Raw genomic sequence first — 23,264 nt, forward strand, 5'->3', positions numbered from 1 at the left:
GTTGTCATTCCCTCCCAGTCTGCATGCCTCTCAGGATTGGAGTCTCCTGTCTGTGTTTCATCCCTAGTACCTGCAGTGGAAATTAGCAGATAGAGCCACAGGTACAAGTTTCTTTCTGGCTCCATATTTAGTGACTTCACATTGATAGCTTGAAATCAGTCATGATGGAAAGCTTTACATCATAGACATTGGCAAGACCACAAAGCAGTCTTTTAGTTTTACTTCAGAGAGCTGGTTGTTGGCATGTTCCAGCGCACCACTGGCCACACCATCTACCAGCAGTCTCAGTTCTAGTGAGGAAGACTGTGTCTCCCATTCTGGTAACCACTCCCTCTGCTAGACTGTCAGGCGAGGGTGGTAAGGAAGTACTCTCTTTATTAAACTCAAGATTCTGAACCCTCACGTGTTGCTTTGTCAATCATCCTTTTGATGTACCTGTGCTTGAGTCCTTATTTTGAGTATACCCAGGATTCTTCCTGGGATCCTAAGTCAATAGACTCAATTTAGGGAAAGGTACCCTTGGATTGCCTTGCGTGAAAGGAAATCCCTTTAGGGCTGTTACACTCAAGGTCAACTTGTCCAAATTCCAGTAAGGGAACAGCACTCTTGCCTCATGGGCTGTTGTCCTTAGGAGTGTTGATCTCAAGAAGTGACCTGGGTAGAGTAGTTGTGATTGGAGCCTGGGTTTGCACATAGTTCAGGTATCTTGGCTAGTATCCCACTGGTCTTGCACCTGCCTCTAACAGTTTAATGCCTTTCCCAACACTCAACTTTAGCTCATGGGAAATTGTAACAAACTTTAGTTTGAGCAAGGAGTTTGTTTCACAGGGCACACTATTTTCTTCTATAAGCCCGGTTGTTTCTCTCTTTAAGTGAGTGATGTGTTCCTGTATTGGGGCAATCTATACAGCAGCAAACAATGCCACTGCTAGTCATTGGATCCAAGTCAGTGACAATTAAAGATAACAAGCGTTGGCATTGTGGAGCATTGGGTTCAAAACCAGCATCCCATTTTGGAGCGCCACTTCGAATCCCCACTGATCTGCTTCTGACCCAACTCCTTGCTAATGTGCCTGAGAAAGCACCATAGATGGCTCCAAGTACTTGGGCCCCTGCCCACCCAGGTGGTAGACCAGATGGAGTTCCTGGTCTCTGGCTTCAGCCTGGCCCAGCCCAGCCCATTGTGACCATTTGGAACATGAAGAAGTAGATGGAAGATCTCTTTCTCTGTCTCAGCCTCTCTATATATAATTCTGGCTTTCAAATCAATAAAATAAAAGATAATCAGATGCCTGTAAAAACTATATTTTGGAATGGATAACTTAAATCTTTCCCAGTGAATATTGATCTGCTTATGACAACAAAAACACTGCTGGTCACAGGAGGGCAGACAGTGTGTTCATAAAGGCACACAGACTTTGTTGTGGGCAAGAGACATTGACAGGATGACTACTCACCCACAGGAACACTGTTCCACTTGCTGTAGGGCATTCAGAGAGGAGGAAAGTGGAGCCCCTGCCGTGGGGTCTCAGACAAGCGGAAGAGGACCACGTTCAGAACGAATCACATGCTGAGATGTTTTCACAACAGGTGCACAGAGTGAGCCTGGAGGTAGTACAAGGTATTTGTGTACTCTGCATAATCCCACAGATGATTCGGGAAGTCTTACAAAATATACAGAATAGTAAAAGGGGGAAATAGTAGCCATGGGATAAGCCACGGTAGAGGACACAGAAGGAAGCATGGGGCAGCGTCTGCAGCTGGACGAGGTGTACAGCCAGCCTCCGGGCCACAGCTGATATCAGCCCACACGTTCAGCCATCAAAGAGAATGGTTACCCTCATCCAGGTGCCTGCACTCTGAACCAGACAAAGTGAGGGTTCTATCCAAAAGGGCTTCCTGAGCAAGGTTGCACTTGTATAGGCCTAACCAGGAAAAGCATTTCCTAAAGCAAGATTCTTCAGTGCCCTCCCGTCATACTCCCCTGGCAGTACTGGTTCAAAGTGAGGATTCTTGGGTCCACCCCAGACCTCATGACTGAGAGATAGGGTTGCTTTTTGTTTTGAGGGGAGCAAGTGGATTCAGAAGTTTGGTAAGGTCTGGGCTGGCTTTCCACAGAAGGCACCAAAGAGAGGATAGCAAAGACTGGGGAAAAAGCAGTAAAATAGAGGGCAAATCTGGGGAGGAACACACCATCACTAGCAGCAGAGCAAATGGCACTAGGCAAAGCTAGGGAGGAAGGGTGAGGACCACCATGGGGATCCTTGAGGTCCTGACAAAGGCCATTTGTTTCCTGGGTTCTCAAGGCAGGAAGCTCCTTTGGGATGCAGGAGAGGGACTGCTGGGGCCCAGCCTAGAAGCAATAGGGAAGTGGGGACATAGGGAAACAGGGAGCCCAGCAGGGGCTGGAAGGGTGTGCTGTAGGAGTCCCCGGGGCAGCCTGAAGACCTGGCTGCAGGGTAAACATAGGAGAGGGAGCACTCTGCAGAAGAAAAAGTTAAGGGCATTGACTCTAAAGTTTGGCCATGAAATAGGCTTGGAGGAAGGCCAGAGTTGTGCTAAAGCAGGCTAAACCACTGCCTGTGATACCAGCATCCCATATCCTTCAGGGCTTTGTTTGGAGTCCTGGCTGCTCTCTCTGTCTCTGCTCCTCTAAATTTAAAATGTGGAGAAGAAATGGGCTTGCAGACACAGTCAATAGTCCAAGGGTCACTGGGGAAGCTGGTTCTTGTTAGGGAGTGGTAGAATTCAGGCTGTTACCACAACACGTGAAATGTTCTTCACATTAATAGCATGGTGTGCCGTGTGTCAGGCATTGTGCTGAGTGCTTTGTCATTTATCATTGAGTCACTGCAGTGGCATTAGGGAATGCTTTATGATTCCCTTTCTACAGCAAGAACACAGAGATTTAGAGAAGGTGTTTGGCAAAGTCACTACAAAAGGAAGAGTGAGATCTAGGGTTGGCGTTCACGGGTGTGTGACCAGGGTGCAGGACCCCAGGTACAGCTGATGAATCCCTGGTCTTCTCTGTGGTCAGATGCAGTAGTCAATTGGAGATAACAGCAATGATATTAAATAAGAATAGCTCAAATTTGTTGAGAATCATCAGCCCTTGGTGTGTATTTTCTAATTTAGTTCACACAATAGCAATGCCATGAGTGAGTTACTTATTTCACTCCAGTTTTATAGATGAGAAAACAATAGACAGGCTGGCTAGCCCAAGGCCACACAGATGCTCAGTGGTAGAACCAGCATTTGTTCCCATGATCACTGACTCCGAACGATGCCTTCTTAGCCAGCTGTCTGTAGTAGAGACTGAGTGAGAAAAAGGAAGGAGGAAAACATGAGAGAGCCGGCATTCTGGATGGAGCTGAAACCAACCAATGAATGCATAATTGGCCTAAAGATATCGCAGATGGAACCTTCGGGACAGAGCCTTTGGCAGGATCTGGGGCATGAGACTCACTGGCCAGCTGAGCTTGGACTTGAAACACCATGCCTTGGCTTCCTCTTTCAAAAATGGGAGATATTTCTTACTTCATGGTTTTATCTGCATTAAGTAAGATAGTATTTGTTCAGCACTGGCTTGTTTCTTGTCCCATAGTTACTGTTGCACAATTATTGTAGCTTGTGTTATTGTTTCTGCCATTCTACAAGACCTCTTCCTGCTGGTGGGAAAATGACCCCTGAACAGAGAGGCTGTTGTAGCATGGGAAGGCAGGGTAAGGGAAGCCACATGTGTGTGTACATTGAGTGTGTACCTGTACTTGTGTGTGCATGTGTGTGGTCAGCAGCCAGCCATGGAACAAATGGTTCGAAAAGGCTGTGACTGCATTCAGGAGTCTCCTGTAAGGAAGATGTGTGCAGACACTGGTGAAGTCCCAGCCAGCCCCCATCTAGCCACACCTTATGCAGGCTAGTGATTGCTCTCCCAGCTCCAAGGGAGCTGCAACAAGTGCACGCTGGGGGCTGCAGGTGAATCCTCGTTACCCAGACACTCTGTGCTCCCTGGGAGGACTTCCTTTGCCAGTCTCACTTCCCAGGAACTGGAGGCAAGAGGCTGCATTGCTTTCCTTGTGTGTATGAAGTGAGGTTTGTGATTATGCAAAACAAAGCTAGAAGAGGAAGTTATTTATAGCAGGTGGACTCAGCCAAATGTTAACTTTTAAACACATTTTTACAACAAGTTTTAAACCCCAGGGACCTAAAGATAAATTCCACCCATATGCCTCTGCCTAAATTATGCCTAACCAGAGAGATGTTTCCAGGGAGCCTGTGTAGACGAGATTTCCATCACTGTAGGAGCAGCTTATCCTTGCAGAAGCAAAAACCAGGAAAGATGGGGACAGAGGAAGAGCTTGATTGTTCCTCGGAGATGCATTGATTCTTGCCACGTAGCAGGTGTCAGTCGAGGAAGGAAAAGCAGTTTCTCCCTTAAGGTTACGCTGATTATGGGGAAAGCAGGCTAGAAAAGAGCAGGGGTATTGCTAGGCCAGATGGGCAGTGCTGGTGAGTGTGGTGAAGTCCTGGTACTTGAGGGAGTAATTGCCCTATCCAAACAGAGCTGACAGATGCCAGCGCCTGTGTTCTTAGATCCAGGATTTATTTTCCCAGAAGCTGGAAACCTGAAATACAAATGTGAAATTGCCTGAATTATAAATGTTGCTATTGTTCACAGCATTTTTAAAGATCCTATAGGGACTAGACGAAATGCATCTACAGAAAACACTCGGCTCTTAGCTTCCAGGTTACAAACAAACAATTGGAATAGGAAGTGTGAAACGCTGAGATGGAAGAGAAGGTCTGTGTCCATCCCAGGAGTGGGATCCTGTCACATGGCCAAGTCCTGTCACAAGGCTACAGGACTGATACTGCACAGTCCAGCTGTGGGAGGTGCTGGTGCAATCTGGTATTTAGCAAGCCACTCCCCCTGGAGACTGGGGTGATAGAGGAAAAGAACCGGAGTACCATCTTTAGGTGCATGTGAGAAACAGAGTTTTGGGGTTTTGTTAGATCTGAGGTTGAATGCAGTGCTAACAGTTCTTCAGGTATAAGTGGATCTCAGGACAAAACTGAAGGCTGCTGGCCTGGGGGCTGAGCCAGCAGGGGGAATTTCTTGGCTTTCCTGAGTGTCAGCCCCATCTTGTGCACCTGCCTGAGGGTCAGCGTTAACTCTCTCTGCCTCTGCCCTTCACCAGCCGAGCAGGGTTCTGCCGCAAGTTCACTGTTCCATACCTCTCAGAGCAAGGGCATTGGAACAATTAGTTCTTGCCCCAACTTTGACTCTAGATCAAATCTGTTTAGGAAATGAGGTCCTCAAAGTCCCTCAAAAGGAAGCTTAAACATTTCCTGCAAATTAGCTCTTCCCAAACTGGCTCTGTGAATTCCTCCCTTCCGTTTTCCATGTCGTGCTCTCAGATATAACCTGTACATCCAGAGTTCCAGGGAGCGCACGTGGAGATTCTGCTGAAGTATAAGTTGCATTACTCTTGTAGTGAAATTCTGTTTCTCTTCTTTGTGAAACAGACCAGCTAAACATTTCATTTGGACAAGATTTGACTCATTTAATGCCTTGGGTTTTATCTCTCTTGCAGGTAGAGGATGCACTGAGTGAAGTCGATTTCCAGCTCAAGGTGGACTTGCACTTCACAGACAGTGAGCAGCAGTGAGTGTCGTGGAAACCCTTGGACTGTGGGAGCAGGAGGTCCCCTCCCCCACTTCCCACTCCTGGGGCGTCCTCCTGGCCAGGGCCTCAGAACGCCTCTCAGTGCAATAAGAATGTAGATGCGACCCTTCCCAATTTTGTGCACTTTAGTCAGGTAGCTTCTCTGAGTCTCTTGGCGTGGCTGTAGTGAAATACCCAAGACTGAGCAGTTTAGAAGTAGCAGGGGCTTATGTCTTATAGGCTCTGTGTCCTCAGACTGGGAAGTCCTGGATTGAGGGGCGCACATGTGGCGAGGGCTGTCTTGCCACATTTCCTCATGTAGGAAAGTGGGAGGATGGGGGGCACGGGCCAGACTCATTCTGTACAATCCCCACTCTGAGATAACGTAGATCTGTTCACGAAGGCAGAACCCTGATGACCTATGACCTCCACCTGTCAACGCTTGCTTTGGGGATTAAGTTTCTAATACAGGAACATCAATGGGCACATTCCAACTGTAATACAGCTCGATTATTCTTGGAAAACTCCGGAGTTCTTGGCTTCCTCCTGCCTGACACGGGCACAGATTTCCAGTGCAGCACTCGTTGAGGGTTTTGCATGTGCAACCCTGCGAGGTTACAAGCTTCAAGGTCCTCTTTTGAATCAAAGGATTCTGCCAGAATTTTGCACTTTGTACTAAATATCTGACGTTCTCTTTCAACGCTCCGAAAATGGAAAGTCCATTTATGCAAGGCCCGCTGATTAAATACGCGGGAGGTTACTCTCTTCTTTCATGTGCTAACTTGCTTTGGGTTTGCCCTGTGGTCCTCTTCATCCTACTGCGGCCTTAACTCCCAGGCCACTTAGCCTTTCAGGAATGAAGAAGCCCAGTTGAGCATAATATCAAAACCCTATAAACTCTCATCCAGTTTATAACTTTTTTCCATTGTCTCCCTGTACTGCTCTGCTCCCAGACCCAAGCTTTCTCAGGGAGGAAACCCCCAGTTCTGAAACGGTGTGTGGTAGAGGGCCCTGGTATTTCTGCCCCCACCCTCGTCCTCATTGTGGTTATGAGGGGAGCAATGGAGGAAGGAACAAGTTCTGTTTGACTGGTTCCCTTGTGAGCCGGGCCTGTGTTTGTCACAAGGGGTCTTGAAAAAGATCACAGAAAATGAACGTTATGGAAAAAACTAATCATGGATTTCAAAACATTCTGCACCACGATAAATTTGTCTTGTAAATTGTGTTTTCCATGATTGGTTCAGGTTCCCTTATAAAGATGCAGAAATACCCCTCACTGTCTGAGATTTCTATCATTCAGTCCCCCAATAACGCTCCCCTCCCCATCTCCCATCCCATCTTCCTCCCAAGGTTCTTGCGAATTCCCTGGAGAAAGCCCCCTGGGCAGCCCTCCTCATGCCCCGTGTGGCCCCGTCCTGTGGCAATGCCTCTGACACAGTCAAGCCTGTGTGGCTAGGTGCCTCACTCCTTGCAGGAGGCTCTTGGGGGCAGATACTTCTCCCATGAATCCACGCACAGGTGCATTGACTGCATCCCACATTTGCAAGGAACCGCGTGCCCAAGGCCGCCCTCTCCCCTTGTGCCAGTCCTGCCACCCGTAGCCTCTGTCCCAAGGTAGGACACGGCTGGGCCAGCACCCGTGTTCTGCAGTTGTAGGGCATGCCAAGAAAGCTCATGGGCAGACCCTCCTGCTTTGGCTAAAGAGAAGGGAGGGGAAACTCCTTTCCCTTCTGTCCTGTGAGCAGCCTCTCAGCGTGCTCTGACCACTCTGCAAATTAAAGTGGTCCTCATGTCTCGTCTCTACAGCCTGTTCAACAAGTACTCGCTCCTTTCCTTTGGAGAAGGGGCCCAGGAGGCTGACGGGCTAATGCTGGGAAGCAGGCCCTCCCATCCCATCCTGGTTCAGACTCCCTCGTGGGATGTTCTTCTTTGCCCCGTACCTGAATCCGTCTATTGGTTATGGGAACTTTCACAATGTGGGGAGTTGTACCGGAGGGAACTGGAAGCGAGGATGGGCTTCTTCAGAGGTGTCAGGGACCCACGTGAGTCTGGTATTAGGAATGCACACCTGCTGATGCCAAGCTGACTCTGCCAGCTCCTGGCTGGCAGACCTGTGCGAGGTCCAGGCACTGTGTCTGGACTCAGCCTCCCAGGTTCCTTGCCCTTGTCTTTATCTGAGCCCATCTGCTCCTCTCAGCATATCTGCTTCCCCCTTGGTGCAATAGCGGGAACTTGAGAAATCCTGTTTCTCTCACAATATGTCCAGGACTTGTCGTGCCACAGTGAACTCCAAGGCTGTGAAAGAAGCAGATTTTCTTCCTAGCCTCTAAACTCAGAAGTGACATCGCTGACCCCAGTGCTCCCAGATGTCCCCCTCAGCTGTCCGGGATTTCTATCATTCAGTCCCCCAGGAACCCTCCCCTCCCCATCTCCCATCAGTCTTCCTTCAGAGATCTTCATCCATAGTTCATTTCTAGATGACCCCAGAGCCCTGTGGTTGATTCCAAACCTAGCCTACAAGTAATTCTCCAACTAGGCCACCAAATGCCTTCAATGACAAGCCATAGGTGACACAGGAAATGAGACCTTCTCTCCAGCAAGAGTAGTAAATGGACAGCCTTTATACAGGAGATGGGTGCAGGCAAAGTGCGCAAGATTCAGCGTCTCTGGCTCTGTGCTCATCCACGCTGACATATCCATCAAGACACTGCCCTGTGCTGCACTTCAGGGCCTCATTTATGGCGTCCATACAGAATGCACACCTGTTAACTCTGCTGCAATCGCTGCGAGAGACAATGGAACAGGCCCAGCACATGACCTGCATCACAAGTCTCTTCTTCCTTGTTACGGCTTTCTAGGTGCAAGCGGGGCCAGGCTTTAATGCGCTGCTTCCTCCCTGTGATACAAAGCACTTAATAATAATCAGAGCATAGTGATTTCATAAAGTATAAGATTAGCTAAGATGAACAGGAAGCCAGAGGCTGGGGAAGATTGGAAAAGTCATATTTTTTCATTTTCATAAATTAGGTTTAAGGATGATAAGGCATCTGCAGCAAATCCTGGGGGTAGACATTATGCTCTGAAGCGAGACTAAGTCGGCGGGCTTGTGTAGCACCATGCAGGCCAGGGTGGGGACAACACGGAGGAGCAGGCAGCACGGATCAGGCGTGGAAGGCTCTTGCAATGCCCTCCCTCCAGTGGCTCTCAATGCAGGTGAATGATTCTGCACTTAGGACATTTGGTGGTGCCCAGAGATATTTTGGGGGGGAGCATTACTGATATCCAGACAGGCTGCTGAACATCTTACAATGCACAGGACAGCCCTTGCTCCCAACAGGCCATGTCTCTTCCAGTGCCCAAAGTCAGTGTTACTGAGAGCCCTGCTCTCAGGCAACCCCTCCTTGGAACGTGCCACTCTGCAAAGGCTTCTGAGCGCCTGCTTGCACAGGAACAGGGAGCTCACTCTTCCTCGTGATATCCCAGGTTGTTCCTGAACAGCCCCATCCGCCAGAACATTCTTCTTTACTTTGGGGAGCAATGCATCCTCGTGTGTACTCCCTCGGTTGACCTCAGTTGCGTGCTTTGCTGCCACCCAGAAAAGTCCTCAGACTGAGTGACAGTTCTGATAAGGAAAGTCCTTTATGTGATGGCTTTATCTGCAGATTCAATCCCAGGGTGTTCTCTCCCTCTCCTTCTTCCTCTCCCTCTCCCTCTCCTTGTCTCTGTTTTCTGTTTGTTTTATTTCCTTTATAAGAACCTCGGCATTCTCCTCTCATGCTACCAAGCTTATCCCTGTCTTTTCTAAATTGAGACACATCCCCAGGAACTGAGTTTTATCTCCAGGAGTTGATTCTGTCCATTTCAGAGCCAAAAAGAGCCATCACCTCCTTCTTTCTTATGTCTTTACTCCTGTTGGTATGGCTTAAATTCTGGATAGCAGTTAGACACCTTTGCTACCCTGAAATGTGTTGAACCTGTCATTGTTCAAGCCCTAAGGGCATCTGCAGGTGATAGGAGCTTGTGTCTGAATGGATGCCAGGTGATTGTGAGCAGTAACTAGAACCACCTGGAAACAGAACAAGCTGGTCTGCAGTCCAGTTTTGCCTTGGGACGCTGAACTGGTTAATTAATCATGCTGCCTTTACTACTTCTTCTATAAATGGAACAGTACTGGGAAATGCAGATTAAGAGGAGCAGCACCGTGCTGAATTCATAGTGAGGCTTCAGCCAGTTGTTGTCGGAGTTCACATGCATGCAAGTGTTAACAATTTCCCGAGAGTCATGGGGGAGAGTCATCTCCCCCAGCCCATCAATGGGGAGAGTTTCTTCCCATTGGAGAGGAGGCTGGTCCTGCAGTCTGCATTGGAGTCATGCTGGACCCCGGTAGCCTCTTTGACTCCTTTACTTGGCATTCAGTTGCCCACTGGTAACAAGAATTTCAAGGAAGCAGAACCTACCGAGTTGGGTCTTTGCAGGCTGCTCTCTTCACCTTCCTCTCTCCGTCCAGGCAGGTAGAACACCTCTCTGAACTACCCTTGGAAGATGCTGTAGCCAGGTTTCACGTGCTCTGGTTCAGACAAACCCGCAGAGCCTGAGTGATTGGTTTTCAGAGCTTGAGACGGTTGCTGGGGCTCCCCTGAGTCATCCCATTTGTATAACCAGAGCTGCGCATGGGCTGCCAGCTGCTTTATCTTTTAAGGATCAGACAGGTACCAGTTGAGGAGTGCTGGCGTTGGGCTGGGGGAATCATTGAGAAAAGTGGCCACAGACGACTGAACAGCTGCACTTTTGAGCTGCTCATGTGGTCAGTGGCTCATTTTAAGGTGCGCACATTAGACCACCTCCTGTGGAATGCCCGATACTAGGCATAGAAAGAAGAACTAGCCAGCTGCAGTCCCTGACCTTGGGACGTAGGGCTCTGGTAGAAAGCAAGGCTTTCTAGGGTGTAAGTACAGTGTTGGGCACCTCTGGAGGAAATAAAAAGAGATGGGCGAAAAGACGACCAGGAGGGCTGCTGTATTGAGAGGAGCCTTGGAAGGAGCCCAGGCAACTGGCTCATGCCCGCCATGTTAGTTTGGTGTTTGTAACATGGGTACATGACTCTCAGATCTGCCACTTAACAGCTGCGTGACATCTAGTGAGTTCTTCCCCTCTCTGAGCCTTGGTTTCTTTATCTACCAATCATGGGCAAAACTATTTCTACCTGGCAGACTGTCTGCAGGATTAAGTAGGACAGTGCGTGCCTAGTGCTTGGCTGTGGAAAAGCTATAGTATACACACTTGTTGGATGACAGTAGGGACAGCTGTCACTCACATGAGCTCATCCGTTTGCCTTCCAGGCTGAGGGACGTGGCTGGGGCCCCGATGATCAGCAGCCGCACGCTTGGCCTGCACTTCCACCCCCGGAGAGGACTGCACCACCAGGTCCCAGTCATGTTCGACTACTTCCACCTGTCGGTGATCTCGGTGACCATCCACGCTGCCCTGGTGGCTCTGCAGCAGCCCCTGATCAGGTATGAAGTTAGAAGCATCTCTGACAGAGGAAGGAATGACCTCCCATCTCTGACACAGGTGGGGACTGCCTCCCATCCCACGTGTGAGGGAGAGGCCAGAAGAGCTTGTCCAGGGCTGCAGCTTTAGTCTCTGCACCTCGTGGAATGGAACAGGAGGACTGGGGAGGGCATCAGGTATCAAGAGGGCATTGGTTGGCCGGCACCGCAGCTCACTAGGCTAATCCTCCGCCTGCGGCGCTGGCACCCCAGGTTCTAGTTCCGGTTGGGGCGCCGGTTCTGTCCCAGTTGCTCCTCTTCCAGTCCAGCTCTCTGCTGTGGCTCAGGAGTGCAGTGGAGGATGGCCCAAGTGCTTGGGTCCCTGCACCCTCATGGGAGACCAGGAGAAAGCACCTGGCTCCTGGCTTCGGATCAGCGTAGCGGCTATAGTGGCCATTTGGGGAGTGAACCAACGGAAAGAAGACCTTTCTCTCTTTCTCTCTCTCTCTCTCTCTCTCACTATCTAACTCTGCCTGTCCAAAAAAAAAAAAAAAAAAAAAAAAAAAAAAAAAAAGGCATTGTGGCTGAGCACTTGCAAACGCTGGCTCATACTGGGAGGACTGCGATTGCACACGTGGCTTCACTTTTGGCAAATTGTCCCTGATTTAGAAGTCACCTAATGTCCCTGAGCATCAGAATCTTCATCTCCCAAGGAGGAGTGCTAATGTGCCTGCCTGCATAGGGTTTCAGTGAATCCCGGATGAGGACACTGCTGTTGTGTCCAAGATGATGTCAGGTCAAAGTCCAAAGGTCGGCCTCCATGGTCTTTTGCCTCTGCCCCATGTGAAATGTCCCAGACATCTCCAGGGCCCCATGCATCACTGAGATGTTATGAATTCCATACATTGAAAGACAGGGCTGACAACAGCTGGTGCTGTGTGCTGTGCTGAGCCTTCTTCATACATGTTCCTTGTGTGGCCCCATACATACATCAGATCATGTCAAGATGTCACATATGCAGTGGGCAAAAAGCTGCCCACAGTGAGATGTTTAGGGATAGATTTTTTTTTCTTTTCAACTTTTATTTAATAGATATAAATTTCCAAAGTACAACTTTTGAATTATAGCAGCTTTTCCCCCCATAACCTCCCTCCTACCCACAACCATCCCATCTCCCACTCCCTCTCCCATCCCATTCTTCATCATGATTCATTTTCAATTATCTTTATATACGGAAGATCAACTTAGTATATACTAAGTAAAAATTTCAACAGACTGCACCCACAAAGACACACAAAGTCTAGAGTACTGTTTGAGTACTAGTTTTACCATTAATTCACATAGTACAACGCATTAAGGGCAGAGGTCCTACATGGGGAGCAGGTGCACAGTGACTCTCGTTGATTTAACAATTGACACTTTTAATTTTGACATCAATAATCACCCGAGGCTCTTGTCATGAGCTGCCAAGGCTATGGAAGCCTCTTGAGCTCACCAACTCTGATCTTATTTAGACAAGGCCCTATTCAACGTGGAAGCTCTCTCCTCCCTTCAGAGAAAGGTACTGCCTTCTTTGATGGCCCATTCTTTCTGCCAGGATCTCACTCACAGAGATCTTTCATTTAGGTCATTTTTTTTTTTGCCACAATGTCTTGGCTTTCCTTGCCTACAAAACTCTCCTGGGCTTTTCAGCCAGATCCAAATGCCTTAAGGGCTGATTCTGAGACCAGAGTGCTATTTAGGGCTTTTGCCATTCTAGTATGAGTCTGCTATGTTAGGGATCGATTCTTGCAACATGGAATTTCAGACTTGGGACTTCCACATTTCCCTTTTACTGTGTGGCTACTCAGTGCTGAGATCTGACATGCACACAGGGAGACTCGAATCCTCACTAATTGTACTGCTCACTGCTTAGGCCAGTGAGAAGGGAGTAAAAGCTCTGATCTGAGCCATGTGGTCTGGCCAGGAGCTGCTGTAATGAGACACCATCGCCTGAGTTCCACTCAGCCCACTTGGTGCTGCGGCTCTTTCAGACACTGACCTCCATGGATAGAGAAGACAGGTCTGTTGCAAATAATTAGAATGCAATGCAGAAACAGAAAAGGACTACCCAGAAATAAACAGTGGGGGGGGGGCGGGGGCAGTGGACAAGGGGACAGGTTTTCTAAGAGAGAAAAGGTGGCATTGCACAGGGGTGGGTCTTGGGCGGTGCTGGGTTTGATGGAGGGGACTCCTACAGGCCATTAGCACTGGAGCACATGGCAGGAGGCAAGGGTGTGAAGGGTAGAGGGAGCCGCTCTGCGCCTGCACCCAGACCTTGAGCTGAGGCTGAGGGACCCGGCATACAGTGCTTTGCCGGGAAGCTTGGACATTCACTGCTCAAAACCTTGATTGAGCTCCTTACTGGGAAGCAGCCACTGAAGATCAAGGGGACACTTCTATTTGGGAGGCTATGAGACCTGTCATCACGCTTTCACTGAGGAGGCGTTTATTGAGGGCCTGTGCTCCAGGAGAGGGGTTTGGGTGAGCACAGTAAGTGGGTGAAGTGTCGAGGACCTTGGCCCTTGGCATTTCCCCCCAATAGTTAACAGGTGGTTGTATCCTGCAAAGTGTATTTCCTGGTGTCTGCTCATGCCGAGGTTGGCCAGCTAACAGCCCCAAGGCAGAAGTGAGGGTATTGTATGTCTGCTGTCCACAGCGGAGGCTAGTGACCAGAGTCTGTGTCCTGGGGTTAGCAGGATGTCTCTGCTGAAGGGAAGGTGACAGTCTGGAGCTCCTTTGTGTGGTTCTGTGGTGCTGAGGGTGAGTGGTTCCTTGTCGGCTGGGAGTCACAACCATCTTATTGCCTGACCTCACCACTGTCTCCTGTGGATCCTTGTATACATCACCTAACATCACCAAACCTATGTCCAACATATAAATGAGTGCATGGAAGCTTATGCAAATGGGAAGTGATGTGTATGTATGTAAGATACGATGGAGGTTGAGTTCATAGTGTCACATGTTGAAAATGCACTTCATTTGAGGTGGCTCTCATTAAGCTTTAGTCCCTTCTCCAGGAAAGGTGACACTTGGAGCTCTGAGATGAATCGATTAGGCCTGGGCCCTTACAAGGCTCAGAGTCTTACAGAAATAGATACATGCACCAAACTCAGTTTGGAGTAATAGCTAATGCACGTGCCAAATATCCTGGGAGTTCAGGGTAGAGTAGGGGCTGCAAGCATGGGATTTATAGGTCGAAATTCGGCTTGCTCACTCTGTTGGCTTAAGCATTGGAGCTTCAGTTTCAGAACATACCAAAGGCTGTTAGGAGGGTTAAGTGGGATCATGCATGCCAAAGCCTGGACCCTGCATTGCAAGGATTAATATTTATTTAGCACCTACCATATCCCATGCCCTCATCCAAACACTGTAGCATAGGGAAGCGGTAGTTCTGTTTAAAGGACTTAAGGGACAGCTTTATAGCAGAAGTGGTCTTTTGCTCCATAACATTAGAGACGATGGCAGTGAAAAATGAATTTGGGAGGGTACATGAGAGCCGTTTTTCAAATTCCTTAATGGCACACAAAGGAATTGAAGATCTGTTTATCATACAGGAAGGAGGGATTGAGGGTTTCAGAAGCAATAAGAGCCATGCTTTGTAAAGACCCTGTCAGCACTTGCTGGGTGGGTGAAGCAGGAGGGCTGGCTGAAGAGAAGTGTCCACACCATTGGAAGGACAGTGGAGTGTAGGTGCTGCCGGGTGCCCTGACACTCTTCTTACGAGGATTCGGAGAGCCGGGAAGTCTTAGCGGAAAGTTGGGCCTCCTGAAAGAGCTGTGTACGTCCAGGTTGTGTGCAGTAACCGTGCAGAAGGAGCACACAAAGGCTCTGATGAACCAGGTGGACGTCTGCAGGGAGGGGTGAAAATAGAACAGTCCTGTGTTGCAGGATTCTGCTGGAGGCTTTCTGATTAGGGTCACGGAAGCTGGGAACAAGGTGCACCCTCGGTAGGCCGGCACTGTGGCTCAATAGGCTAATCCTCTGCCTGGCGGCGCCAGCACACCGGGTTCTAGTCCCGGTCAGGGCGCCGGATTCTGTCCCAGTTGCCCCTTTTCCAGGCCAGCTCTTTGCCGTGGCCTGGGAAGGCAGTGGAGGATGGCCCAAGTGCTTGGGCCCTGCACCCCATGGGAGACCAGGAGAAGTACCTGGTTCCTGCCATCGGATCAGCGCGGTGCGCGGCGGCCATTGGAGGGTGAACCAACGGCAAAAGGAAGACCTTTCTCTCTGTCTCTCTCTCACTGTCCACTCTGCCTATCAAAAAAAAAAAAAAAAAAAAAAAGTGCACCCTTGGAGGTTGTGGGAGAAACTTGTCACAGAGCTGGCTGAGCACTCAATTTTCCAGAAAAGCAGTATTTTTTTTTTTTTGCAGCATCCATTAAGTCCCACCACTATGAAGCAGGTGTGAAATTAAAATTAAGCCTCAAAAGACTCTTCAGCTTCACTGAAACACTTGTAACCCTCACACGAGTACAGCTGATTTCACTGAGGACTCCCCGTCCTTTGGATGAGCTAATCAAGCCCACACTTAGGTAAATGACAAGGTATTCCAGCTGCTCACCTGCAGTATGGCCTCTGAATGTGCCACGAGCATCTGCGCTCTTGCACAAATTCTACTTTTTTTCCTGGAGTGTTTCTTTCTCACCATCTTCTCACTAGATTGTGGTCTCGCTTCAAGTCAACTCACAAGAAAGCAAGATAATTACTTTTTTTTTTTTTTGCTGTATCTGTGGGGTTATGAAGAGACTTCAAAAAGTTTGCGGAAAAATGGAATTACAACATGTTTATTTGGGGACCAAAAATTTACAAACCACATCTAGTTTTTTTTAATACACATTTCCCATGAGCTTACTGAAGACCCAACATAAATATCATCATGACATTATGTTTCATTGTGTTTGTGAAATTGCCAACAGTAGTTGCCAGTTATTAAGCCATAACCATTTCTCGGTGCATATAAAGCTGTCCTGCATCAAGCTCAGGAATCCTTGCAATGATCCTCTATTACAGTGATCTTGCTGACATGTCTGACAGATGGAGGAACAGGCAGAAGAGCCAGTAAACGTGCCCCCTCCTCCTGTGTTGGGCATTTAGCTCATTGGATTAACTGCATTAATATGCCCAAGTCCAACATCGGAGTACCTGGGTTCGATACCCAGCTCTGGCTCCTGATTCCAGTTTCCTGATAATGCAGATCCTGGGAGGCAGTGGCAATGGCTCAGGTAATTGGGTTCCTCCCACCTATGTGAGGAACCTGGATTGAGGTCTTGGCTCCCAGCTTCAGTTCTAGCCCAGCCCATGCCTCTGCATCTGGGGAGTGAACCAGTGGAAGAGAACTATCTCTCTCTGTCTCAACTCTGTCTCTCTCATCACTTCTAAAATTAATTAATTAATTAATTAAAATAAAAATAAATAAGATAAAAACTTTCCCCTTGCCAAATGGGTTATAGGCAGGACATAGGCTGTGCTTCTGGGGTTTGAACCTGTCAGACTGGTTTTGTTGCCTGCCTTTGCACTATCTGGACAGTAGGGTACAATCTCTCACTATGTATCCTTTCCACCAAGTTTATTTTGTAAAGTGCTGTTCTCTACTCCCTGGCCTGGCTCTATCCTTTCACATCTATTGGTTTGTTAGTCATCATTCGTGGGCCATGAACAATTATCAGCTTAAAATAAGTGACATTTGGTGAGTCATGTGATATTAGCTAGTATTGATGGTGTTGATCCAATGCCTCACCTCTCTAGATCAGCATGTAATTGAAGAGAGGGCTGAATCCTTCTCCTCTTACCTGCCTAGCACCTAAAATCCCACCTGGCAGTGGCATGAAATGAATAAATATTTGAATAAATGCACTAAGCATAAATATAATGTTAGTGGGGGTCCCAAGATGGTGGTATAGCAACAAGATGATTTGAGTCACGCCGGGCAAAACAGACAGTTAAAAAGGGGAGAAGATACACTTCGGAGATAGAGCTGTGGGAAATTTGTGACAGGAAGCCCAGGAGAGCAACAGAGACTGGGCAGGTCCATGCCAAAGGAGCAATAAGAAAGGGAAGTAGCAGAGCGTTGGACTGGGGAGGTCAGCACCAGCCCCCGGCAGACCAGATAAGATGGGAAATCACAGGTCCATGGAGCTGCAAAGAGCAGCTGGAGGGAGAGATTGGCAAATTGCTTTTGAAGTTCCACGCAGGGAAAAACAGAAGATACAGAGGAACGAATAGAAAGTTTGGGCGCCCCCTGCCCACCTCCCTCCCCTCCTTGCCTCACCCAGACCTGCAGCCAGCAGGGAGAAGCCATTTTGTTTGTTTACATTTTTAAATGTAAGCAGGGAACTGCCACCTTTGCCTCCCGTGCACACACCCATCATAGCAGGGGCCACATCACCACACCCCCCACCCAGGAACGAGAACCATAATATTTCAGAAGAATTTCTTCCCCACCACACAAGCTGTCCAACAAGGAGAAGTCCTGAATATCGAAAACTCAAGCCCACTCCATCCACCATTGAGAAGTGAGCCGGGCTCCAGTAAATGGGGCTTTGTGCTTCCACTTGCAATGCACAGACCATGGCAGCTCATAACAGAGGGAAACCTCACCATAAGAAAATCATCACATATTAGAGGTGCAGTTCATTAAGCAGGGTGATATAATCCTGAACACACCAGAGACTAACACCAGGGCATCCCTCAACTGTGAGGAAAAGGGCGGATCACACCAACAGAAGCAAACAGCCTTCTCTAACCAAAAAAACAAAAAGGAAAACTACAAAGCCCCACAGGGGCCTTGCATTGGATACTCCCTCCTCCCTGGAATACTGAACAGAGCACCTAGGCTACATCCAGCATGCACCTCTTGGAACTCACTGAAATTATACACATCCCACTAAATAGCAAACACACAAATTAAAGAGAAAAGCAAGCAAAGAAAGAAAAAATCCACAAATGCCCAAAACAATGGAAAAGCCCTAAATAAGAATAAGGAAGACACTATGAGTCCCCCAAAGGAACACTACAACACTTCAATAATAGAAGGTGAAGATGAAGAGATCAAAGATATGCCAGAAATTGAATTCAGAAAATTAATCATCAGATTACATAGAAGCAATCAGAAGCAAATTCACAATCTAAATGAGAAGTTCTCCCAAGAAACTGAGATATTAAATAGAAGTTAGCATGAAATACTAGAAATGAAGAATTCAATAGATCAAATAAAAAATGCAACAGAAAGCCTAAAAAAACAGAATAGGTGAAATAGAAGAAAGAATATCTGAACTAAAAGACAGATTTCTGAAAATATTACAGTGAGACCAAAAGAAAGAAGAAGAAAGTAGAAAACTAAAAAACACTGTTGGATATCTACAAGATAATATCAAATAACCCAACATATGAATCATAGGAGTTCTGGGAGGTGTGGAAAGAGAGAAAGGATTAGAAGGCCTTCTTAATGAAATAATAACAGAAAACTTCCCCAATCTGGAGAAAGAGAGAAAGACATTCAAGTACAGGAAGTACACAGAACTCCCAATAGACATGATCAGAAAAGATCTTTACCATGACACATTGTAGTAAAAGTCTCCACAGTAAAACGTAAAGAAAATATCTTAAAATGCATATGAGAGAAATATCAAATAACATTCAAAGGAACCCCAATTATACTCACTGCAGACTTCTCATCAGAAACCCTACAGGCAAGGAGAGAATGGCAAAATATATTCCAAGTCCTAAAAGAAAAAAAATGTCAACCCAGAATACTGTACCCTGCAAAGCTTTCATGAATGAAGGAGAAATAAAGATCTTCCACAACAAACAGAAATTGAAAGAATTTTTAAATATGCACCCAGCCCTACAAAAGATGCTCAAGGATGTGCTACACACAGAAATACAGAAATAGGAACGTAACTACAAAAGATGAAACAGAAAATGACCAAGTTAAAGTACAAAGGAAGCCCAAAGCACAAAATTAGGATTATTAATGAAAATATGGCAGGGCAAAGTCAGTACTTAACAATAGTCACCCTAAATGTAAATGGTTTCAACTCTCTAGTTAAAAGACATAGACTGGCTGAATGGATTAAAAAAGAAAACCCATCTATTTGCTGCCTGTAAGAAACACATCTTACCAACAAGGGTGCAAGCAGACTGAAAGTGAAAGGATGTAAAAAGATCATCCGTGCTAACAGAAACCAAAAAAATAGCTGGTGTATCCATCCTAATACCAGACAAAATAGACTTTAACACAAAAGCTATTCAAAGAGACAAAGAAGGACACTATATAATGATTAAAGGATCAGTTCAACAGAAATAAATGACTTATAAATGTATATGTACCTAATTATAGGGCACTTGGCTATCTAAAAGAAATGTTAATGGATCTAAAGGGAGACATAGACTCCAATACAGTACTAATGGGGGACTTCAATACCCTACTTTCAGCAATGGACAGATCATCCAGACAGAAAATCAATGTCCTACATCACTTTAAAAACTGAAGAACAAAAACCATATGATTATCCAATAAATGCAGAAAAAGCATTTAATAAAAAAAAACAACACCCTTTCATGATTAAAACTCTAAGCAAATTGGGGAAAGAAGGAACATTCCTCAATACAATCAAGGTAATTTATGACAAACCCACAGCCAGTGTCTATTCAATGGGGAAAAGTTGGAAGCATTTCCACTGAGATCTGGAACCAGAAAAGGATGCCCACTCTCGCCATTGCTATTCAATACAGTCCTGGAAGTTTTAACCAGAGCCATTAGGAAAGAAAAAGAAATCAAAGGGATTGAAATTGGGAAAGAGGAAGTCAAACTACCCCTATTTGCAGATGACATGATTCTATATATAGGGAAACCAAGAGACTCCACCAAGAGACTATTGGAACTCATAGAAGAGTTTGGTAACATAGCAGGATATAAAATCAATACACAAAAGACAGCAGCCTTTGTAAACACAGACAATGCCATGGCTGATAGAGAACTTCTGAGATCAACCCATTCGCAATAGCTACAAAAAAAAATTCAAATGCCTTGGAATAAATTTATCCAAGGATGTCAAAGATCTCTGTGATGGGAATTACAAAACCTTAAAGAAATTTAATAGAGGGGCCAGCGCTGTGGCGTAGTGGGTAAAGCTGCCGCCTGCAGTGCCGGCATCCCATATGGGCGCCGGTTTGAGTCCCAGCTGCTCCATTTCTAATTCAGCTCTCTGCTATGGCCTGGGAAAGCAGTAGACGATGGCCCAAGTCCTTGGGCCCCTGCACCCACGTGGGAGACCTGGAAGAATCTCCTGGCTCCTAGCTTCGGATTGACACAACTCCAGGCATTGAGGCCAGTTGGGGAGTGAAGCAGCGGATGGAAGACCTCTCTCCCTCTCTCTGCCTCTCCTTATCTCTCTGTGTAACTCTGACTTTCAAATAAATAAATAAATCTTTTAAAAGAGGGAAAGAAATAGAATATACAAAAAATATAAAAATGTCCATGCTCATGAATTTGAAGAATCAATTTTATTAAAATGTCCATTGTTCTGAAAGCAATTTACAATTCAATGCAATACCAATCAAAGTACCAAGGACATTCTTCTCAGATCTATAAATAAATGATACTGAAATTCATATGGAAACATGGGAAACCTCAAATATCTAAAGCAATCTTATACAACAAAAACAAAGCTTGAAGCATCACAATACCAGATTTCAAGACATACTACAAGGCAGTTGTAATCAAATCTGCCTGGTACTGGTACAAAAACAGATGGATAGACCAGTGGAACAGAATAGAAACATCAGAAATCAATCCTAGTATCTAGAACCAACTTATATTTGATCAAGGAGCTAAAACCAATCTCTGAAGCAAAGACAGCCTCTTCAACAAATGATGCTGGGAAAACTAGATTTTTACATGCAGAAGTATGAAGCAAGACCCCTACCTTACACCATATACAAAAATCTACTCAACATAGATTAAAGATTTAAATCTATGATCCTACACCTTCAAGTTATTAGAGAACATTGAAGAAACCATGCAAGATATAGTCACAGGCAGAGTTATTTGAAAAGACCCCAATGGCACAGGCAGTCAAAGCAAAAATTAACAAATGGGATTACTTCAAATTGAGAAGTTTCTGTACTGCGAAAGAAGCATTCAGGAAAGTCAAGAGGGAACCAACAGAATGGTAGAAATTATTTGCAAACTGCTTTCTCTTTGTCTCTCTCTCTCACAGTTTAACTATATCTGTTAAATAAAAAAATAAAAAAAATATATTTTAAAAAAGGGGCCGGTGCAGTGGCTCACTTGGTTAATCCTCCGCCTGCAGTACCAGCATCTCATAAGGGCGCTGGGTTGTGGTCCCAGTTGCTCCTCTTCCAGTCCAGCTCTCTGCTGTGGCCCAGGAGGACAGTGGAGGATGGCCCAAGTGCTTGGGCTCCTGCACCAACATGGGAGACCAGGAGGAAGCACCTGGCTCCTGGCTTCAGATTGGCATAGCTCCAGCCGCAGTGGCCATTTGGGGGGTGAACCAACGGAAGGAAGACCTTACTCTCTGTATCTCTCTCTCACTAACTCTGTCAAATAAAAAAAAGTTTAAAAAAGAAAGTATTTGCAAACTATGCAACTTATAAAACGATTAATATATAAAGAGATCAAGAAACTCCACATCAACAAAACAAATAACCCAGTTAAGATCGGAGTTGGCGAACTCAAGAGGCTTCCATAGCCTTGACAACTCATGACAAGAGCCTCGGGTGATTACTGACGCCATAAATAAGAGTGTCAATTGTTAAATCAACAACAGGAGTCACTGTGCACTTACCCCCATATAGGATCTCTGTCCTTAATGTGTTGTACCATGTGAATTAACGGTATAACTAGTACTCAAATAGTACTTTATACTTTTTGTTTCTGTGTGGGTGCAAACTGTTGAAATCTTTACTTAGTATATACTAAATTGATCTTCTGTATATAAAGATAATTGAAAATAAAAAAAGAAATGGGCAAAGGACTTAAACAGATATTTTTCAAAAGAGGACATCCAAATGGCAACAGACATATGTAAAAATGTTCAGGGTTATTAGCCATCAAAATGCAAATCAAAACCACAATGAAGTTTCACCTCACCCTAGAATGCCTTTCAGACAGAAATCAACAAACAATAAATGCTGGTGAGGATGTGAGGAAAAAGATACCCTAATCTGCTCTTAGTGGGAATATAAACTGGTAAAACCACTATGGAAGATAGTATGGAGATACCTCAGGAATCTGAATAGAGATCTATCATAGAACCCAGCCATCCCACTCCTTGCAATTCACCCAAGGAAAATGAAATCAGCAAATAAAAAAGTTATCTGCAACTCCATGTTTACTGCAGCTCAATTCACAATAGCTAATACATGCAGTCAACCTAAATGCCTGTCAACTGAAGACTGGATAAAGAAAGTATGAGATAGGTACTCTATGGAATACTACACAGTGGTAAAAAAAAAATGAAATCCGGTCATTTGCAACAAAATGGATGAATATGGAAAACATCATACTTAGTGCTAAACCAGTCCCAAAGGGACAAATACCATCTGTTCTCCCTGATCTGTGAGGATTAATAGAGTACCTAAAAGGAAATCCATAGAAGTGAAATTGACACTTTGAGAAGCAATGACTTGAACAGCCCTTGTCTTGACTGTTGAGGAACAGTGTTTTTTTTTTTTTCTTAATACTATTTGTTGAACTCTTTACTTAGATTTAATCATATTTGTATAAAGTCAATTGAAAATAGATCTCAGTTAAAAATAAGAGTGGGAATAAGAGAGGGAGGAAGAAGCTTGTAACTGATGGAACAAGGTTATGAGCCTCAGCCATTCTCCCTCATTGCCCAAAGGAGATAAACTTTGGAATGTGTTCCTTGCTGTTGAAACTCAGTTGGGTCTCACACCCTATTGCCTTCATGCCTCACCCTGCATTATTTTCCAGGTTCCCAAGGCCCCCACCCAGTTGCTGGAATTCCCCTCCGCTGCTGCCCCATACTCCCTACCCCCACCCCCAGCCCTCCTTAAAAAGGCCCAGCCCCTGGGGGTCGGGGCCT

General features: G+C 46.2%; 1 protein-coding gene across 1 annotated transcript in view; it reads left to right on the top strand.

Annotated features, from left to right (window-relative positions):
- Positions 1 to 23,264, top strand: part of FAM135B (family with sequence similarity 135 member B) — a 228,373-nt gene that overhangs the window by 105,570 nt on the left and 99,539 nt on the right. Inside the window, exons 4-5 of the mRNA XM_062189440.1 lie at positions 5,595 to 5,665; positions 11,005 to 11,178. Of these exons, the coding sequence (XP_062045424.1) occupies positions 5,595 to 5,665; positions 11,005 to 11,178 (245 nt within the window). The remainder of the gene's footprint in view (positions 1 to 5,594; positions 5,666 to 11,004; positions 11,179 to 23,264) is intronic.

This window comes from Lepus europaeus, chromosome 4, assembly GCF_033115175.1.
Source record: "Lepus europaeus isolate LE1 chromosome 4, mLepTim1.pri, whole genome shotgun sequence".
Taxonomy (NCBI): domain Eukaryota; kingdom Metazoa; phylum Chordata; class Mammalia; order Lagomorpha; family Leporidae; genus Lepus; species Lepus europaeus.